Source organism: Solanum verrucosum, unplaced genomic scaffold (assembly GCF_900185275.1).
Source record: "Solanum verrucosum unplaced genomic scaffold, falcon-dt-bn FXZP01000208.1, whole genome shotgun sequence".
NCBI lineage: Eukaryota > Viridiplantae > Streptophyta > Magnoliopsida > Solanales > Solanaceae > Solanum > Solanum verrucosum.
This window is the reverse complement of record NW_026020329.1, coordinates 3,631,660-3,651,609: the sequence shown is the minus strand read 5'-3', so window position 1 is coordinate 3,651,609 and position 19,950 is coordinate 3,631,660. Positions and strand designations below refer to the sequence as shown.

General features: G+C 33.1%; 1 protein-coding gene and 1 pseudogene across 1 annotated transcript; both read right to left on the bottom strand.

Moving 5' to 3' along the window:
* Nucleotides 1-290: 290 nt before the first annotated feature.
* Nucleotides 291-1,154, bottom strand: LOC125836095 (uncharacterized; annotated as a pseudogene).
* A 3,450-nt stretch (nt 1,155-4,604) lies between these two features.
* LOC125836094 (uncharacterized) lies at nt 4,605-11,187 on the bottom strand. Its single transcript, XM_049515174.1, has 5 exons — nt 9,844-11,187; nt 9,085-9,711; nt 8,703-8,993; nt 8,412-8,627; nt 4,605-4,838 (listed from the first exon to the last, which is right to left on the bottom strand). Exons 1-5 carry the CDS (start codon nt 11,185-11,187, stop codon nt 4,605-4,607), a joined length of 2,712 nt encoding a protein of 903 aa, XP_049371131.1.
* Between the last annotated feature and the right edge of the window lie 8,763 nt (nt 11,188-19,950).

Below are 19,950 nucleotides of genomic sequence, written 5' to 3'. Positions count from 1 at the left end.
GGATATGTCTGCTCCAATATGTATAGATAACCTGAAAGTTTTTCCGTTGTTACAAATAATTTTATAATTTGATATCTAAACATTACAACACAACAAATATACTAACTGGATACAAACTGAATACCAATTAGATTCAAATTAGACACAAAATGATTATCAATTGGATACACAAAGGAAAGCAAATGGATACTTGAAATTCAATCTGTAAACAAACTGCATGCCTAATGGTCACCAAATTGTTGCATTGCTAAAATTCATACCAATTAAGTTCATAAAATAAAATACAAAATTTAATTTGAAAAAAAATCTGGTATTTTAGCATATGACTCGGCCGGATCTCCATACACCAATTTTATTGCCTTTTCTTTAGCTCTCCAGACTTGCATATATGTCAGCTCAATCATGCACTTTCAACATGTCTTCCGCTATATCTTTTGGAGTGTATATAGTTGATGGATCAATAAATTTATCCATTATTAAAACAGCTACAACGTCAGTTACTCCCTGACGCCTTGCATACACTCTATCTCTAACGGAATAAGTATGTTCCGCACAATACTTTCTAATTTTGAATAGCCTCGATTGATTCAAACATGATGAATTCATTATCCAGGAACAATTCTCAGAAGGACACTTCAAGTAATAACTGTTTCAAAAACAAACAAAAAAAACATCCATCAAAAACTTATATACTAAATTCACTCAAAAATAAATACACATTCAAACAGTCAATTAAATCTTTACCAAGAAGAACTAGAACGAGATACAAGAAAGCTGAATTTTTCGACAATTTCATAATGCCGCATCAACTCCATAAGTGTTTCTTTATCCTTGTAAATTTGATTTTCAGCTATAAACAAATTAGAAAGGTCACTGATTATTCCATTTTCTTCATCAGTATTTTCATCGACAACTCCATCTAAATTCATTCCTATCAAGCGGATGGAGTTGTTGGAGTATAAATCAAAGTTAGTTAGTGTTCTACTAACATCATAATGTCTCCTATCCACAATAACTACACAATCCTAATTATCCATTGCTATATTCTTCAAAGTTAAGCACAATAGATATTTCGTAAAGAAACCTACATTAGCTTTCTTTTGATCTAAAAAAATCCGCCCACCAACATCATTGTGGATACTAACAGGTGGACATCAATCACTAACTATATATTTTATCTCTATATCATTAATAATAACATCTATCATAAGCTGCGATGTTATCACACTTACTAGACCACTATACAAACTAGAAGATTCATATATAATCCCCTCCATCTGAAAATCAACATATTTTCCTGTTTCATTAAAAAAAAAATAACAATTGGTCTTAGATATTATAAAACAATTAGAAATATGTTGTATTTACAGTAACTTTCCATACCGAATACAATACAAATTTCATCCACAAAATTCATTATACTAACACAAAAATTATACACACTCATCGTTATTTTTTCATACAAATATCATTCAGATGGTATACCAAAATTCATACCACAAAGCAGATTACATAAAAAAAAACATTTCACATGTCATACCCACTTAATACACATCTCATACACTTAATAAACATGTCATACCCACTTAATACATATTATGAACATTTCACATGTCATACCCACTTAATACACATTTCATACCAAAGACATTACAAATTTCATCCACAAATTTCATTCTACTAACACAAAATTATACACACTCGTCGTTATTTTTTCATACAAATATCATTCAGACAGTATACCAAAATTCATACCACAAAACAGATTACATAAAAAAAATATTTCACATGTCATACCCACTTAATACACATTTCATACAAACAATCATCCTTCATACCAAATAGTTCTAGAATAATTCACACCATATACCACATTATATATAAATATTTCACATTTTATACCAATTTCATACACCTATCATACAATTCTACAAAATTCTTACTAATACTTTTTACTCAATATTGAACACACTTTCATACCAATATCATTTCATGTACACTACCAAATTCATTCACAACTATACATTTTATCTATGTTTTCAGGAAAAAAAAAAGTATTCCATATTATAATTTTAATCTACATATCTAATCCATATCATTATTATTATTATCAAATTGACTAAAGAAATACCTATATCATAACAATTTTACAACAAATTTCATACTTATTTTCCACAACGATAAAATTATTTATATTCTATAAATTTATACTCAAATCATTCATATATTGCGTCAATTTCTCACAAAATCATGATTTTGATAGTATACAAAATAACCAAAAAAAAAAAAAAACAGAAACATATCAACAAAATCACTAATATTACAGTTTCACAACAATTAATACGCATTATGAACAAAATGTATTGTTTATACAAAAAAACATCTCAACTTAAATATAGTGACGATTTACAAAAACAAAATCACAAAATGTGTTTCAAAGTTTCATTATTGTTTTTTTTTTTCATTTCACTGAAATACAAATACAAACAATAAACCATAATAAATACTAACATGAAGGATCCCATCTTCCACCATGTTTAATTAATATTGATAAGTAGTTGTCCATCACAATAAAATCAAGATTTTTCAAGCAAAAAAAAAATTTCAATTAATCTCCAGTGACAAGATTTCTGGAAAAAAATCGGATAGAGAAAAACGTGGAAGAAAAATGGATAAAATCAGAATTTTAAATTAATTTTAACAAATTAGAGTGAATTAAGGAAACTGAATATTCTTAATTAGTTTAAATTTTCTTAATTCATGCTAATTAATAATTATCTTCAATCAATTCAAATTTAATTAACACCCTTAGTTCTGTTTTTTACCTTTTTTTCTTCAGAAACAATTTTTTTTTTATCTTTTTTTTTTTCAAAACAAATGTTTTTCAATTATTAAAAAAAGCTTTTTTTTTAATAAACTATTACAACCTGAAATTTTTAATGTTATAATTTGAAAGTTTAATTCTACTGCTATAACTTGAAAATATTAATCTAATATGTATCATATATTAAATTTTTCACTTTTTAATACATAAGCAGGCTTGTTCTTGAACCAAAAACCCTAACCCGGCCCAAATAACCCAACTAAAGACCCCAATCCCATCCCTATTTTCATTCAATCAAGGGAAAAGGGTCAAAAATGCCCTTGTACTATGTGAGAAGATAAAAAATGCCCCTCGTTTATACTTTGGTTCATTTATGCCCTTATTGCTAGAGAAATGGGCCAAAAATGCCCTTAATGAAACGGAAGTAACGGCAACTTCTTAAACAATTTAATTAGTCTTAATTAACATTTTCACTTATTAGATTTTTAATTTTTTTTTTTTACCCTGACCCATTTACCATTTAACCCGGCCCACCCTTCTATTTATTCTTCTTCCAGTCATTTCTAGCTATGCTTCTTCCTCCATTTTCTCACAAGATTTAATTCTTCCTCTTTCAAAACCCTAGCCCCCTCTTCTAGATTTCTCAAATATTCTTAATTGGATGTAACTTTTTCTTCATTTATAATGATATTGAGTTTGCTCCCGACATTTCATTGTTTATGGAATGTCTCAAGGTTCTAATTTTTCATATAGATATAAGAGCATATGCTATTGTGGAATTGCAGCAGTACTTATTTCATATCGTGGATTCCTTCAAATTCAGGAAGAAGTCTTTTCAGGCTGCTAAGCCTGATGTAGAAAAAAAAGTTTCTTGTGAAAGCTGTGGATTTCTTTTGAATTTTTTTCACGAATGATGAATTTAATTTTATCTTTCGTTACGACATTATTAAAGATGGAATAAGATGAATAGTTAGCCCCCATGCTCCCAACTCTTAAATGATGAATTCACCTACAAAATCATATTTTTGTTGTAATTTTTCTTTACACTGTATTTTCCTTAATTTCTCACAAACAAGTCTCATTTACTCTCTAAAACATGAATTATCCAATATTAAATTATCATCGTCTCATGAGTTTCATAAATAAATATTAGTACTAGTTAGAAGTTGATTTCGAATTTGTTTGGATGCTGAAAAACAAGTGGTATTGTTGCTGTTTCTTATTTGTTTGGATGCTGAAAAACAAGTGGTATTGTTGTTGTTTCTTTGTTTGGATGCTGGAAAACAAATGGAATTGTTGTTGATTAGTGCCATAAAGTAGGTAATGGATTATGGTGATACAAATTTCAGAGCTGCGAATTAAAGAATGAACATTCAGTGCCCAACATCCAACCAAATGAAGGAATTATAAGTTTTAGCAATAAACCATTACACTAAAGAAGAAGATTCACTGCACATCACAACACCAAAAAGAAGCAAGTACTAACAAGACCAAATGTTAAACCATTAATCTAAATAGAGGAACAAGTATTCACTTTAAACCATTACACAAAAAAAATGCAGATTCACTGCACACCAACACCAAAAACTGTCAAACACAAAACAAGTTCTAGTGTCAACTGTCAACAAGACAAGTTACACCATCCAACCAATTCACATCCACATTTTAGTGGTCAACTATCACCAAGACAAATGTGAATTTTAAAAAGAACCACCAAAACATTTTCTAAGGTAATATTTCAAGTCCATTCAAGCAAAACATTAAGTACAATTCCTAGTCTTTAAAAGTTAACATCATTGTCATCAATATTATCTGGAATTCCTTGTCCCTTTCTAGCCATCATCTTCAATCTCTTTTTCTTTCCTTCATTTTGTAGCTGATGAAGTGTAGTTGCTGCCTTACCTTTCCAAATAGTTTTAGTTGGTGAATAAGGCAAATTTATCGGTAATGACACTCCACTAGCATCTCCAGTAAATCCAATTCTCCTTGATCCAATTGCTGGCTTAGGTTTATTCTGTAACACACCAGAAAATTTTCGAACTAAGACCCGAACCTTTCTTCGTAGTGGGTGAGATTTTTGCAAGGAATTAAAAATTTCTTAAGTGTTAAGGTCATTAGATGTAGCACCTTGAGTTCCAAAAAGAATTAAATTGGAAATAGCAAAATATGAAATTTTGTAAGTTAAGCTAAGTATGAGTTTTGGGTCGACTTCAAACGACCATAACTCATAGCTCAGGATGATTTAGGTGTACTACCATATACTGTAGGAAAGATATTTGATTATCTTTCCAACGCCGCTGAGTTTGCTAAGTTTCGAGGTCAGATGAGGGAGATATGGCCTTTTGAAGATCGGCTGTCCAGTTAAGGAAAGTTAGCCGAAAATAAAGAGGGGTATTTTGGTCTTTTCCTTACCCAACCAGATTTAATTCGTTTTTAGTAATATTTTAAGGGTCTAATACTATTAGGTTCAGTTTTATAATCCTAAAATTGGCCTAGGGTTTTAGTTGAGAGTTCAAGAAGAGAAAAGAAGAGAGAAGAGGAGAAAAGAGGAAAGGATCAAGCGTTCGTCGAGATTCTTGCGTGTTGTAGCGGATTTTCGCCATGGGTTTGATCCCTAAGAGGTATGTAAGCTTCCATAGTGTTGGGTTCTTTCACCCACACGCCAATCATGATTTAATCAGCGTAATTTCGTTCTTGAAATTTAAAGATTAGAGTTCTTGATGAGTTCTTGATAAGTGTTCTTGAAGTTTCATTAAGTTTTGAAGTAAGATTCTGCTTAGGTCAACTTTAAACGACCATATCTCTTAGAATATTAAGAGTTACGTGAGCCATAACCTATCCAATTAAAGGTAATTGAATCTACTTTCCAACCCCACCAGTTTCACGTCAATCCAATAGATGAGTAAAAAGTTATGACTATTTTAGTAACCTATACAGTGCTGTTACGAATTAGCCGACGGGAAAATAGTGAAAATAATCGTTTTTGTCTTTTTACCTCCAAGAAAACCATCAACGAATTTCTTGACTAATAAAAAGCTCAAAACAATCAGATTTTCATCTTCACTCATGAAAATCATAATTTTTTGCTATAGAGATTTTAAGAAACTAACTCGAGAATCTCAAGAAAGGTTTTCTTGATTGTTTACCTTCAAGCTAGGGTTTCAAGGCTTCTAATCAAGTTCTTCTTCAAGATTCTTCAAGAATCTTGTTCTTCTAGGTATGTAAGATTATCATAGTGTTGGACTAGTTCATCCTTACGCCCTACATCTACTTTCAGATCAGTAAAAGAGTAATTTAGGATACTTTCCCTAGATTTGAGTATTCTTGAGATAAGTTGATTTTGAGTTCTTGAATTCATGTTTCTTTTAAAAGTTATATTCCTAATTATCGAATAGCTATATTGTTATTGAGATCCTTCATATCATGAATCATAACTCTTGAATTCATAATTCAAATTCAAGAGAGAGTTAATAGTAGAGTTCAAGAAAGCCTTTGAGTTCAATTGTGAATCCTTTGAGATCAACTATCGATTTGAACTAAGTTTTGAGGAAGTAAGTCAGAGAATGAGAAGAGTCAAATACATGAGTTTCATAATGTTATGTAGACCTACGAGTCAAGTCGTTCATGCCCATAAATTCCGCATGAACTCCAGAAGTTGAGTATCTTTGAGAGGAGTAGTATCTTCAAGTTCTAAGTCTTGAGTATTTAGTTCCTAATACCCTTTGAGATTATATTTCTAAGCATGGGACTATTACATGTTACCCATAAAGTCTTTGGGTTGAATTGTTCATGCCCATAATTCCGCATGAATCTTATAAGTCGAACAGTCTTGAGATGAGAGGTATCTTTGAGTCATTGAGTTGAGTAGTTCATGCTCATAATTCCGCATGAACTCTGAGTTGAGCATTCTTGAAATGAGTAGTATTATTGAAGTTCTTGAGTTCCAAGTATTTGAGTTCTATCTGTGGTTATTGAAAACCTTGCATTGAGTCGTTCATGTCCATCATTCGACACGAACCACATTTCAAGAAGTCTTTTACAAATGTTTTACCTTTTGTTTTAAAACTTAAGTTTTGAGTTCAGTAAAGAGTAAAGAGTAAAGTTTGAAGTCCTTTTCTTCAAAAGTATATGGTGACTAAGTATTCCCAAAGAGTTTATAAATGTTTTCACATTTAAATAAGAACGGAAACTGAGATTTCCAAAGGGCCTTCGGGCTAGTTTTCAGAAAAGAGTAATAGCTTTCTAAATGAAGCAAGTAGGGAAACTGAGATTTCCAAGATAGCCTTTGAGCTAAGTTTTTGAGCAATTATCTCAAATCAGCAGAAAGAAGTATGTTTTTAAAACATAAGAGCTAGTATATTTTTGGGAGTAGTATTGAGCACCGATATGGAGGAGAGTTCAGACAACTCACAGCCCCCATAAACCATGTAGCCATCATGGGTAGAAAAGGGTCATACTTTTTAGATGAACCCTTTTCACATAGACTAGTGGATCCATTAGTAGTTTAGGTCCTATACCTTTGGCCGGGTATAGGATGCGCTGGCAGCGTGAGGTAGATCGCTGTATCATCACTATAGCTCTTATGTGATGGTTGTCGGTTAGAGAAACTCCCACAGAAGTTATTGTATTTTTATATACATCAGTTTATTGTATTTTTATATACATTTCAGAGTTATGTTGTATCCTTGCATACACACAGATTTGACAACATGTTTTTAAACAGTTTGTTTCTTTATATTGCACTTGTTTTAAATTGCTTTATATTGAAATGAGTTCAGTCATATTTAGTTGAGTATTCAAAGTTGAGTATCCAGAGTTGAGTATCCAGAGTCGAATATCATATCTTTGAGTCGAATATCATATCCTTGAGTTGAGTATCTAATCTCTGAGTTGAGTATCTTATCCTTGAGTACTTCTGAGTTGAGTAAGTTTGAGTAGTTTGGAGTATTCCTTGAGTTGAGTAAGATTGAAAACAGGCAAGTATGTTTCCTTTTTATCAAGTTTCAAGCTTATGTTTATGTTTTAGAATTCCCCTTACATGCTCGTACATTCCACGTACTGAGCCATTTGGCCTGCATCATTTCATGATGCAGACACAGGTATTCAGGATCATCAATAGGAGCTTCGTTGATACACCCGAGAGTTCGAGTTAGCTATGGTGAGCCTCCTTGGTTTCGGAGGATTTCATTTACCTTTCAGTTATATCAATTGTTAGGATGTCGTGGGTCTTGTCCCGACTTCCATCTTTATCAGTTAGAGGCTTCATAGATAGTCAGTATAGTTGAGAAGTCTGTATCATTTATTTTATTAAATGTTTTAAAGACTAAAGTTTCCTTTTTATGGCGAGTTGTATATATTTTATTATATAGAGTTTTCTTTGGACTTAAAGTTTGTATTTAAGTTTTATGAACTTTTATTTAAGTTTTTAAGCTTTGTATGCTTGAATCAGTTTTCCGCTTGTAGTCAACCAGGATGAGGGTTCGCTTGGGGACCAGCAATGGTCTTCAAGTGCCGGCCACGTCCAGGGTGTAGGCTCGGGTCGTGACATATTCTTTCTCTCTTCCAACCTTGTGACTTCAGAAACAACCATTGGTCTAAGTGATGGGTATTCTTCAGTACAGACTTCAGGACCATAAGGTTGTGTGGTTGAATAAACTGATTGTTGTGTCCCCACTTCAGTTTGAAACTCTATTTCTGCTTCATCATTTGTGTCACCTGAATGATGTACCATTGGAGTTGAGGTTGTATTACTACATTTCTTTTTACAATTTTTTGAACTAGAGCTAGCTCCTTGAGTATTGTCCTGTCACCAAAGGAAAGACATATTACTTTAGTTCAGGCCATTACAATATAGTTAAGTTACAAATTAGATGCTTACATTATAACAACCCCTTGAATTATGGTTAGGTTCACCACATTTTTTACAATGCATGGTTGATCCCTTCCTGGATTGACTCCACTCTCCCTTTCTTTTCCCTGCTTCATCTGGTACTCTATCTCTTTTAAGTTTGGGCCTGCCTACAGTCTTCACAGCTTCTGGTGGTTCCATGGCTTGGGCTGGATCGACTTTCCAAAATTTAACTCCCCTAACAGGTTGTATTTTGTTCTTGTAAGTTAGCAAATAAGCCTCCTTACAGTAATACCAGTGTATTTGTGTTCCTGGTTCAACCTTAAAAGCCAACAAGACAAAAATGAATTAAAAATTAAAATAAGCAAATGAAGACAACAAGTTGAAAAGGCTAAAATTGAGGATAAAATACCTTATCATACAACATGGCCTTGATAGCATGGGGGCATGGTATTCCCGATAAGTCCCAAGCCCTACATGTGCATCTTTTATCCTTCAAATTAATTGTATGTCTATCATCACCTTTTGTGACTTCGTAACCAAAGTCACCATTAAACTCAACCTTGCATCCATGAGCAATTGCCCTATAAACATTGTATAGCTTCATGCACGGTGGACTGAAATTTCCCTTCCAACTCCTAACTTTTGCTTCATTAGAAACCAACCTTCTCATAACCTTCAGCCTTATTTCTTCCAACATTTTGATGATAGGCATATGCCTTGCTTCCAGAATCCATGCATTAAATGACTCAGTGAAATTATTGTCAACCATGATATTTTTACATTGAGTATCAAAGTATGCCCGACACCAAGTTTGAGGTTTATATTTCAACAGGTCTTTGGCAGCTTCTTCATCTATGTCTCCTAATTTTCTCAATTGATCTTCAAAGTCTTCAACATATGTGGCCCATGCACACCACCACATAAGTTTCTTGGCTTGTCCACTCCTCCACCTTTTACACCAATTAGCCTCAATATGCCTTACACAATATCTGTACTTAGCTTCAGGAAACACACTCTTCTTAGCATCAATTAACCCCTATGAAGTAAAAAAAACAGCCAACATCATTATTAGTTTTAAAATTGAAAACAAACATCAGTATATTTGTTTAGCTCAAGGATGACAATTTTGATTATCAATTAAAACATAAGGAAAAGACGTAAGTTTTACCTTTTGCATATCTGAGATGAATGTCACTCCATGTCCATCTTTAAGATTCAAAGAACACTTCAAAAGCTCCAAAAACCATTCCCATGTCCTGCCTGTCTCCTTATCCACCACTGCCCATGCAATAGGATAAAAATGGTTCATACAATCTTGACCCGTAGCAACTAATAGTTGCCCCTTATATCTTCCCTTCAAAAAAGTACCATCCAGCCCAATAAGTGGTCTCAAACCACTTTTCCATCCATCCTTCAATGCTTTGAAACAAATGTACATCCTTAAGAACTTCCTCTTTCCTTGTAAAAGAGCTTCTTTTGATATATTGATAACAACATCACTTCCCGGATTAGAAGTTCTAAGTTCTTGTCCATATGCTTCAAGTTTATTATAGTCATCAAGAAAACTCCCTTCTAGTTTTTCAAGAGCCAGCCTCTTAGCCCTTTTAACCTTAGATGTAGACACATTCATGTTAAAAATAGTCTCTAACTCTTCACACATGTCTTTTACCTTAAATTGAGGATTATACTGAACTTTTCTCTTGAATAAATGTGCTAGTGTGTTAGCATTAGCCCTCGGATTTTTATAAGTAGAATCACATGTATGTACTGAATTCAATGTTTTGATGGAACAAGTACTACTTTTCTTATCCTTTGATACTAAAACTGTGAAGGGGCAGCCTTCAACACATTTATACCCGGCCCTAGTTGTATCGGTTTTCTTCACCCTTAGTCCATAACGATTGGCCATTGCATAGAAGCTTATTACCCTTCTAGCTTCCGGGATATCCTTAAATGTTTGCCCTTTCTCTAAAACTTTATAATTCTCCAAAGTATCAGTCACACCCCTTCTTTTTTCTTGGCTAAAGACCTCAAGTTCTTCCTCATTATAATCATTAGAATCTGATTCGTCAAATTCACTAGAACTACTTTCTTGGTCAGAAACTACATCAACATCCACAGTATATGTCTCAGTATGATATGTGATGTTTTGAGCAAAAATACTCAAATCAGAAGAATTTACAGCAAAGAAATTTATCACTCTAAACTTCTTACTGAATAAGTACTGCAAAGTTCTCATACCGTCATCGTCTGTCACCAAATAATACCTTCCAGAAGGTCCAGTTACTAAAAGTTGATTTACTTTAGTGAACCCTAAATTCTTTGTGAACTCTTCGCAAACATCAGCAAATCTAACATTATTGGCTTCATACCCAGACAAAACATTCACCGAATTCTGATTATATAATAGCTCAGGAGAAATTACCCATGTACCCCCGTAGTGAAAAATCAAGTCGACTTTGTCAATCATCTTCAAATTCAACCCAAGAAAAAGGAACAAAGAAGGGCCCATGTCAGTAACTACACAATGACAATTTTAGTTCAAAAAAATCATAAAGAATCTCATATAACATAATAAAAAATTTTGGGACCACAAAACACCAAACAAAATCATAAAAAGATGAACTTTATCTCTAAAACTAAGTTCTTTTATGTGAATATTAACTGACAACAACATTATACTACACATAACCCAATAATACTTGATTTTGACAAAAACACACAAACCCAATTTGATTCTGACCAAAACATCCTAATCCTACATTAAAATATGATGAATATTAGTAACATACCTTGAATCTAACAACTTTATATTTTATGAGAAACTTGATTGTCTTGCTTCAAAGGTTGATAAAATCCTCACAATAAGAAACCCTAATAAGAAGCGTAGTGTTCATCTGAACTACAAGCAGGAGAGTTTATCTAGAAATGACTGGAAGAAGAATAAATAGAAGGGTGGGCCGGGTTAAATGGTAAATGGGTCAGGGTAAAAAAAAAAAATTTAAAAATCTAATAAGTGAAAATGTTAATTAAGACTAATTAAATTGTTTAAGAAGTTGCCGTTACTTCCGTTTCATTAAGGGCATTTTTGGCCCATTTCTCTAGCAATAAGGGCATAAATGAACCAAAGTATAAACGAGGGGCATTTTTGATCTTTTCACATAGTACAAGGGCATTTTTGACCCTTTTCCCTTCAATCAATTTTGAACCACATAATCGCCGCCTCTAGGACGTCGGGAAAAGACCAGCGAGACCTCTGCCATCGCCGGAGTTGTCTCCTCCACCCTCTCACGCCTCTTGGAAGCTTCTCACAGTTACAAATGTCGAATAGACCTCAAGAAGGAACACATCTACACTAATATTTAGTTTTTCTGATGTAAAAAGAGCCTATATTGGCTCTGTTGAACAAGCATTTCAATGGTGAAGACTCGAGATTCACTGATTCGTTGTCTCGGAGAAGGTCAATAATCTCCCTTTTACTTACTTTCCATTCTAGGTCTTTAAATGAATGTGTGGATGAATAAATGTTCTTGCCCGCTCAATTAATTTTTTGTTGTATTTGATAAATAAAATCAGCATCTAAAATTGCTAATATGAACTGAAAACCTTTTTAAAGAATCACTGATAAGTTAATTTATTGATATGTAATTAACATTGTTGCTAGTCTAGTTTGTGTGTTGAGAACCACTTGAATGTGTTTTACTTCATTCTTGTATGAGAGTTTTAAAATTAACTTGAACATTTAGGAGAAAGCCACTGATTCATATAAGAATTTAAAGTTGTCGAAATTTGTGACTAGCTGGAAAAATGTTATGGCTCATCTAAAATCTATTTCCAAGGATTTGATGTAATAAGATTTCTTTTATCAAAGCTTAAATCTAATGCAAGTACAAGTTTCTGAATTTACATAACTAAATACCATGTAAAGACTATATGTTGGTGAAATGCTTCATAGTATGATCATACAAGTTATATGATACACTTATAGGAAGGAACATAACTATATGTTGTAGTAAAGTAATTTCTTTGGAAAGAAAATGTAGTTTTCCTTTGTTCCTTTATGGAATACGATTTTGGATATGATTAATATCTAAGAAGATTAAGTTATGGATGTATCCAAAGTTGAAAAAATCAAAGAAGAGTTACATGATGATGATGGAGATGTCACTAGAAAAAAATAATGATATGGAGTGACAAAACACATTTACTACAATCAACTATATTTTTATTTTTTGATAATTTAGTTTGAGTGATTGGTCATAGATTCAGTTTTAACGATATGCTTGTGATGACTTTAGCTTCTTTTTAACTTGGCTAAACAATCAGCTCTTCAAGTGAGATACTTCTCAACTCCAATTTTTGTGCTTCTGCAATTTTATAATATTTATTCATTATTTTGTTTCTATGAAGTTTTTTGCTACTGATGTCGATTCTATGAATTACTTAGGAAGCTGAGATGAAAATTAAGATGGATTGGAAGTTGTCAGAAGAACAAGGACAAATTTCGATAGAAGTAGATAGAATTCTCCAAGAACAAATTAGATTAGAAGTGGACAAAGAGATTAAAAGCGGTGGATTCTATAATGTCGAGAATTCAACAGGTAACACATTGGTATCTATTTTGACCTTTTGTTATAACTGCAACTCTTGAGCACAAGTGGACAATTGTTAGTTCTCTGTAATAAATCTTGAGCTATCCAACATCATCCCCCAGATGCACTTCTTCATTGTTTCTCTTCTTGTATGGAACTAGCTTGTTTTCATCAATTTTGTGAAGGAATTGGAAATCAACTTATAAATAGAATGCTTTTGGTGAACTCGGAGTTGAATTTATTGTACCACCAGCAAATTTGGTGATGTCAGCTTGTGCACTGTCCCTTTTTCTATTATCGTTCTTTTATAACCATCTCTTTTCTATTAACATTATGATTATGTTAATAATAGAAGTGATCTAGGGTATTTTCCTGATAGGGGCAAGGTTCTTACATTATCCCAAAAGCCCTCGACAAAGGAGGGGAGCTTGAAGACACTTAGGGGTCGTTTGGTAGAGTGTATAAAAATAATGCAAAATATGGTGCATTAGTAATGCTTGCATTAGACTAATGCAAACATTATTTCTTATAGAATGTTGGTTTGATGTATTAGAAATAACAAATCTTGCATAATTTATGTTAAAAAAATATATGTTTACTAAAATACCCTTCACCACTTTATTTATTTGTACACTTCCTTTGCAACAAAGTTTTTTTCTGAAACATCAAAAAAAAATTCTTTGCTAAAACATCATTAACTCTTCTTCTTCTTTTTTTTTTTTATAAAAAATAATATTAAATAGTTGTACTATTGCGTCAAAATATTTTTGTGAAAAGTTAGCAATTTTTTTTTTTTTTTAAATCAAATTTATTGCAATAGTAAAATTTTTGATTAAATTCTGAAACTAAAGAATTCCTTATAGGGTCAACTTACCAATCGCTCTATTTTCTCTTTTTTCGTATCGCTCATGATATATATCAACACTCGGACATATTCATCTCTCCATTTTCTGTGAAAGGGGGGCAGGGAGCATAATTTCATTCCCAACGGGGGATCTTTTTTATATATTGAAATTATATTTAAATAAAATAATACTTGCGAGGCCATAAAGCCTATTAACACACCAATAAATTATAAGACATTGAAAGGCAAATAAAATAAAAATAAAAACGTATGACAACAAAGAAATGAAAAGATACTAGTGCATGAGAAAATGCTAGGAAATGTTTTAAAAAGGCTTTGAGGGTAGTTTTGTAATTATTTAATATAATGCAAGTGTTAAAATGCTATGTAGTACTAATGCATAGAATTCCTTGGTATTAGTAATACACAACTCAATACACAATAGAGTGTTTAGTTATACATGGCATGAAAAAATGTACCAAACAAGGTGCTACTAATACACACCTAATGCATGCATTATATTTCCTAACTACACACAATTCTAATAGTTAATTTCCGTTTTCATTTGTGTAGGCATAAATGACATTGAACAATGAAATATTGTGAATTACATATTTTGTTGAGATTTTTAGTAATAGAAGTACTTGTTATATCTAGTTTAAGGATTATTTTTGTGTTTCTTGAATTACAATGAATGATAATAATATATTAATAGGTAATTGACAAAATATACGAGTATATATTAATTTTAGAGGAAATTTATTAGAATTGACTATTGCAGTTGAAAAGATAGGTTTTGTGGCGACAAAATTTGTCACAAATAAATTATTACCAGTGGCAATTATTGCCACAAAATCTCAAGATTTAGTGGCAATTAGAGTTTCCATTGAAAGTACTAAACATCTGCGGCAACATAAGTCGCTACATCCTTTCTTTAGTGGCGATGAGAGTTGCAACTAATAGTATAAGACCTTTTGTAGCGACTATAATAGCCACTAAAAGTCTAACTTCAGTGACGACTTACAAAACATGTATTTTGTGGAAGCTTTTTTTGTGGCATACTTGGTTACTTTTAGTCGCCACAATTTTAGATGTGATTATTCTGTATTTATATATGATCATGAATTTACTTTCTACCAATTTTTTAAAAACTTTGTTTCATTAGTTCTATAATTAGTAGTAAATTAATTGTGGTTAAAGTTAATCGTAATTAATTAATTTGTATGTATTGATCGGATAATACAGGTTATTGAGTTAAGTAAAAGATACATATGGAGAATAAATTAAGATATGATCATCATCAAAAGGAGACAAAGTCAGCTAGTATGACGTCGTCTGATTTCGCGTTATAGTGGGGGAACAAAAAGAGACTTCGATGCAAGAAGGTACAAAATATTAACAATAATTATAATGACTCGATCGGTTCGGTGGCGATTCCGAAAATATCGGTTTGAGTTGATCGACAAGTTGTAAGAACCGATCTAAAAAATCAACCCGCTACCACCAACACCATCAGTAGTAACGCTTATTTGAATCTCCGGCAGCCAGCGACCTCTTCTCATCGAATTCTCAGGTGCATTTTTTTCTCTATTTTCCTTCTAAAATGCTTGTTTGGTGCATGATTATGCAACCTTCGACATACTTAATGGTGGAGCTAGATACTGCAAGGAGGTTCATAAAAAAATTTACTTTAATCCTCCTTACGATGATTAAGGAAAGATTATTGTGTGAAAAATTTACACTGATATAACTAGAGTCAAGTAATAATAGATGACCTTTAATTGTATCCTGATTTGTAATTGGTCATGTGGTAATGTTATGATCTCTTAAACAACGCATCTACATTTTATAATACCTCTTTTTATATACTTTAAAAGAGGAACAATTTTGAATGAAATGATTGAACGCAAGTGATCAAGTGTTTACCATCTTGAATGATTGAGGTGGATTACTATTGTGGTTGAAGAAGCTGCAAAATCCAGTGGTTCACCATAATTTTAGGCAAAGAAACTACGTAGCAAATATATTAGCTAAGCAAGGCTCTAGGTGTAGCACCCCGGATTCGAAAAAAAGAGCAACACAACAAGTTTTAACATTTTTAGGTGCCATCGACGGAGGGCAACTACGGCTCGTGGAGTGGACCACGAACCGTAGGTCTGGTCCGTTGATGGGCACCCAGAGTCTGCCTAGAATCTCGAATACCACAGCCTGACCAACGGACAGCTGATCAGACCACTGCTTAGCTAACATATTTGCTACGTAGTTTCTTTGCCTGAAGTTATGGTGGACCACTCAATTTTGCAACTTCTTCAACCTCAATAGTAATCCCCCTCAATCATTCAAGATGGTAAACACTTGGTCACTTGCGTTCAATCATTTCATTCAAAATTCTTCCTCTTTTAGACTATATAAAAATAGGTATTATCAAATCTAGATGCGTTGATTAAGAGTTCGTAACATTACCACATGACCAATTACAAATCATGATACAATTAAAGGTCATCTATTATTACTTGACTCTAGTTATATCAATGTAAAATTTTCACACAATAATCTTTCTTTAATCACCGTAAGGAGGATTAAAGTAATTTTTTTATGAACTCTATCCTCATTGCGATATCTAGCTCCACCATTAAGTACGTCGAAGGTTGTATAATCACGCACCAAACAAGCATTTTTAGAAGGAAAATAGAGAAAAAAAATGCACTTGAGAATTCGATGAGAAGGGGAGGTCACTCGCTGTCGGAGATTCAAATAAGCGTTATTACTGGTGGTGTTGGTGGTAGCGGGTTGATATTTTTGATCAAATTTTACAACTTGTCGATCAACTCGCACTGATTTTTTTGGAATCGTCATCGAATCGATCGAGTCATTATTATTATTGTTAATATTATGTACCTTCTTGCACCGAAGTCTCTTTTTGTTCCCCTGCACGAAATCATACTAGCTGACTTTATCTCCTTTTGATGATGATCTTATCTCAGTTTCTTCCCCATCTGTATCTTTTACATAACTCAATAACCTGTATTATCCAATCAATACATACAAATTAATTAACTACGATTAACTTTAACAACAATTAATTTACAACTAATGAAACAATTTTTTTTTAAATTGGTAGAAAGTAAATTCATGATCATATATAAATACATAATAATTACATCTAAAATTGTGGCGACTAAAAGTAACCAAGTATGCCACGGTTGATGCAATCCAGATTGCCTCAAGGCCATTCATTACAAACCAAGTTTAGGATTCCTAAGAAATGCAAGGATTACTCGTGAAGATAGGGGTTCTTGAGCTTGTATTGATGGCCAGGAGAGGTTCCCCATGCATGGAAGATCGCTTGGGGAAGTGAAGGAAAGACAGTTGACGAAATTGTCACTTTGGGCAGCAATTACATTCGGTGCATCGCCTAATGGCTTGGGCGATGACCATCAGCTCGCCAAAGCTACAAGGACGTTGCCAAGGAAGAGTTCCATCGTCGACTTGGTTGGCGACTCGTCCAAGGGGCTTGGGAGATGACATCAGACCACCTAAAGTTCCAGAACGTGGCTAGAAGAAGGAACTAAGTAGGAACCATCGCCGAACCCAAAGGGCGGATTGCCGAGTCATTAGGCGAGCCCGACTTGGCTCGCCCAATGGCCATTTCGGGTCACTTTTGGGACCTTTTATGTAATAATGTCCTAAAACTATAAATAGGCAGTTTAGGTAGACTATTTTGAAAATAAATGATTGATGAATTGGATTTCCTTTGAGAGACTTGAGAGCTTGGTAAAGCTTTTGTTGAACTTTGTTAGAAACAGGGGTTGCTTGGAGATTTAATTTCCTTGAGGTCTTCATAAGAGATTCGGTGTTTGATTCAGATTAATCGATTGAGGTCTTTAGGTTTAATATACCTTTAGTTTTCTCTTGATTTCCTTTTCTTGTGTTAATTTATTTATCGTGATTAGGTTCTTGTTTAGGATTGTAATTGGAGGTTTAGGATTTAATATATCCTTTAGTTGCCAATTGTTCCTTCTCTTGTATCTTGTCTTCTATCTTTCTTTTGTTTCCACATTTTATCCGTAATTCCTTTTGAGAATTACATCATTTGGTATCAGAGCAAGGCTTAGAATCGTTTCTACGAATTCTAGTCTTGGGTTGTTACAAGAAAAAAGTAAAAAATGTTTTTCAAGAAAACCCCAAAAATATTTTGTTGATTTGAGTCTTGTTTGAAGTTTCCAAGGTTAGATTAGTGTTCTCTAACCTTATTTGAGTTTAGGTATGAGATTTGGTGAAGTTTAGAGCTTTATTGAAGAATTCACCATTGTTGGGTGAAAAAGCTTGACGAACTTCAAGTGGGTTTTCAGTTTTAGGTTGAATTGGACTCTTGGGTATTGGGGGTTGATCTCTATATCCTTAAGAGTTCATATCTGAATTTTGGGTGAAAACAGAGTAGAAATCCATTGGGTTTGAAAATTGGGTGTTCTTCATGTTCATGGTATTCTTCGTGACTTGAAGAAAGAAGGAAATGGGTTTTGAAATCTGAAGATTTTGGCAAGGAATTGAAAGATAAAAAGTATTGGGGTTTGCTTCCTATATCAAGGGGAGCTTGTATCTTAAATTTTGTAAAATTCCAAGTTAAAATCGTTGATGGTTTTATTTTGGGTCTTCATCTTGTTCATAGTGTTCTTGAAGAACATTCAAATCTTTAAGAAGAAGAAATCTTCCAAAAAGGGTGTTTGATCCAAAAGGAAGAGAAAAGGAAAGAGTACTTGTGTTGGTACAAAAGGGAATTTATCAAAAGAGGCAAGTACTAGGTCAAGGAAGTACAAGGGGACCACAATGAGTGCAAAATCGGAGGCTGAAAGGGTGCAGGAAGGTCAATTGGGCGAGCTAAGTCGTGCTTACAAAGCAGACTCAGCGACTTGCCAAATGGGAGCTGAGCTCACCAAATTAACTTACCTCTCTGGAAAATTCGGCGAGTTGAGGGAACTTCAGCGACTCACCGAACTGATTCGATGAGCTACAGGGAGTAAGTTGGCGATGTGAACTTCAGTTTTTTTAAAAAAGTTTAAGTTTGGACACCTGAACTTCGTTTTATGACCAATCTCATTTTCTAACTTCCTAGTCTCATTTTCCTTGATTCCTACTCACTTCTTTGATTCTAAAAACTAATTTCCAACTAGTAAATATCCTTACTTAGTTGTTGATTATGTTAATAATAGAAGTGATCTTGTGTATTTTCCTAATAAGGGCAAGGTTCTTACATTATCCCAAAAGCCATCGACAAAGGAGGGGAGCTTGAAGACACTTAATAGTTAATTTTCTTTTTCATTTGTGTATGCATAAATGACATTGAACAATGAAATATTGTGAATTATATATTTTGTTGAGTTTTTTAGTAATAGAAGTACTTGTATATCCAGTTTAAGGATTATTTTTTGTGTTTCTTGAATTACAATGAATGATGATAATATATTAATAGGTAATTGACAAAATATACGAGTATATATTGATTTTAGATTAGATTTATTAGAATTGGCTATTGCAGTTGAAAAAATAGGTTTTGTGGCGAAATTTTTTGTCACAAATAAATTAGTACCTGTGGCGATAATAAGTTACCACCAAATCTCAAGATTTAGTGGCAATTAGAGTTGACATTGGAAGTATTAAACATCTGCGGCGACATAAGTCGCTACTGAAATCCTTTCTGTAGTGGCGATGAGAGTTGCAACTAATAGTATAAGACCTTTTGTTGCGATTGTAATAGCCACTAAAAGTCTTAACTTCAGTGGTGACTTACAAAACATGTAATTTGTGAAAGCTTTTTTTGTGGCATACTTGATTATTTTTA

Bases quoted from the DNA above. Each gene is read 5' to 3' on its own strand.
- LOC125836094 (XM_049515174.1), bottom strand. From the start codon at position 11,187: ATGGGCCCTTCTTTGTTCCTTTTTCTTGGGTTGAATTTGAAGATGATT. The intron at 8,628-8,702 runs GTAAGCATCTAA...CTTTGGTGACAG, and splicing joins ATTCAAGGGGTTGTTATAAT to GACAATACTCAAGGAGCTAG. The intron at 4,839-8,411 runs GTTGTTTCTGAA...GGTGTGTTACAG, and splicing joins ACCCATCACTTAGACCAATG to AATAAACCTAAGCCAGCAAT.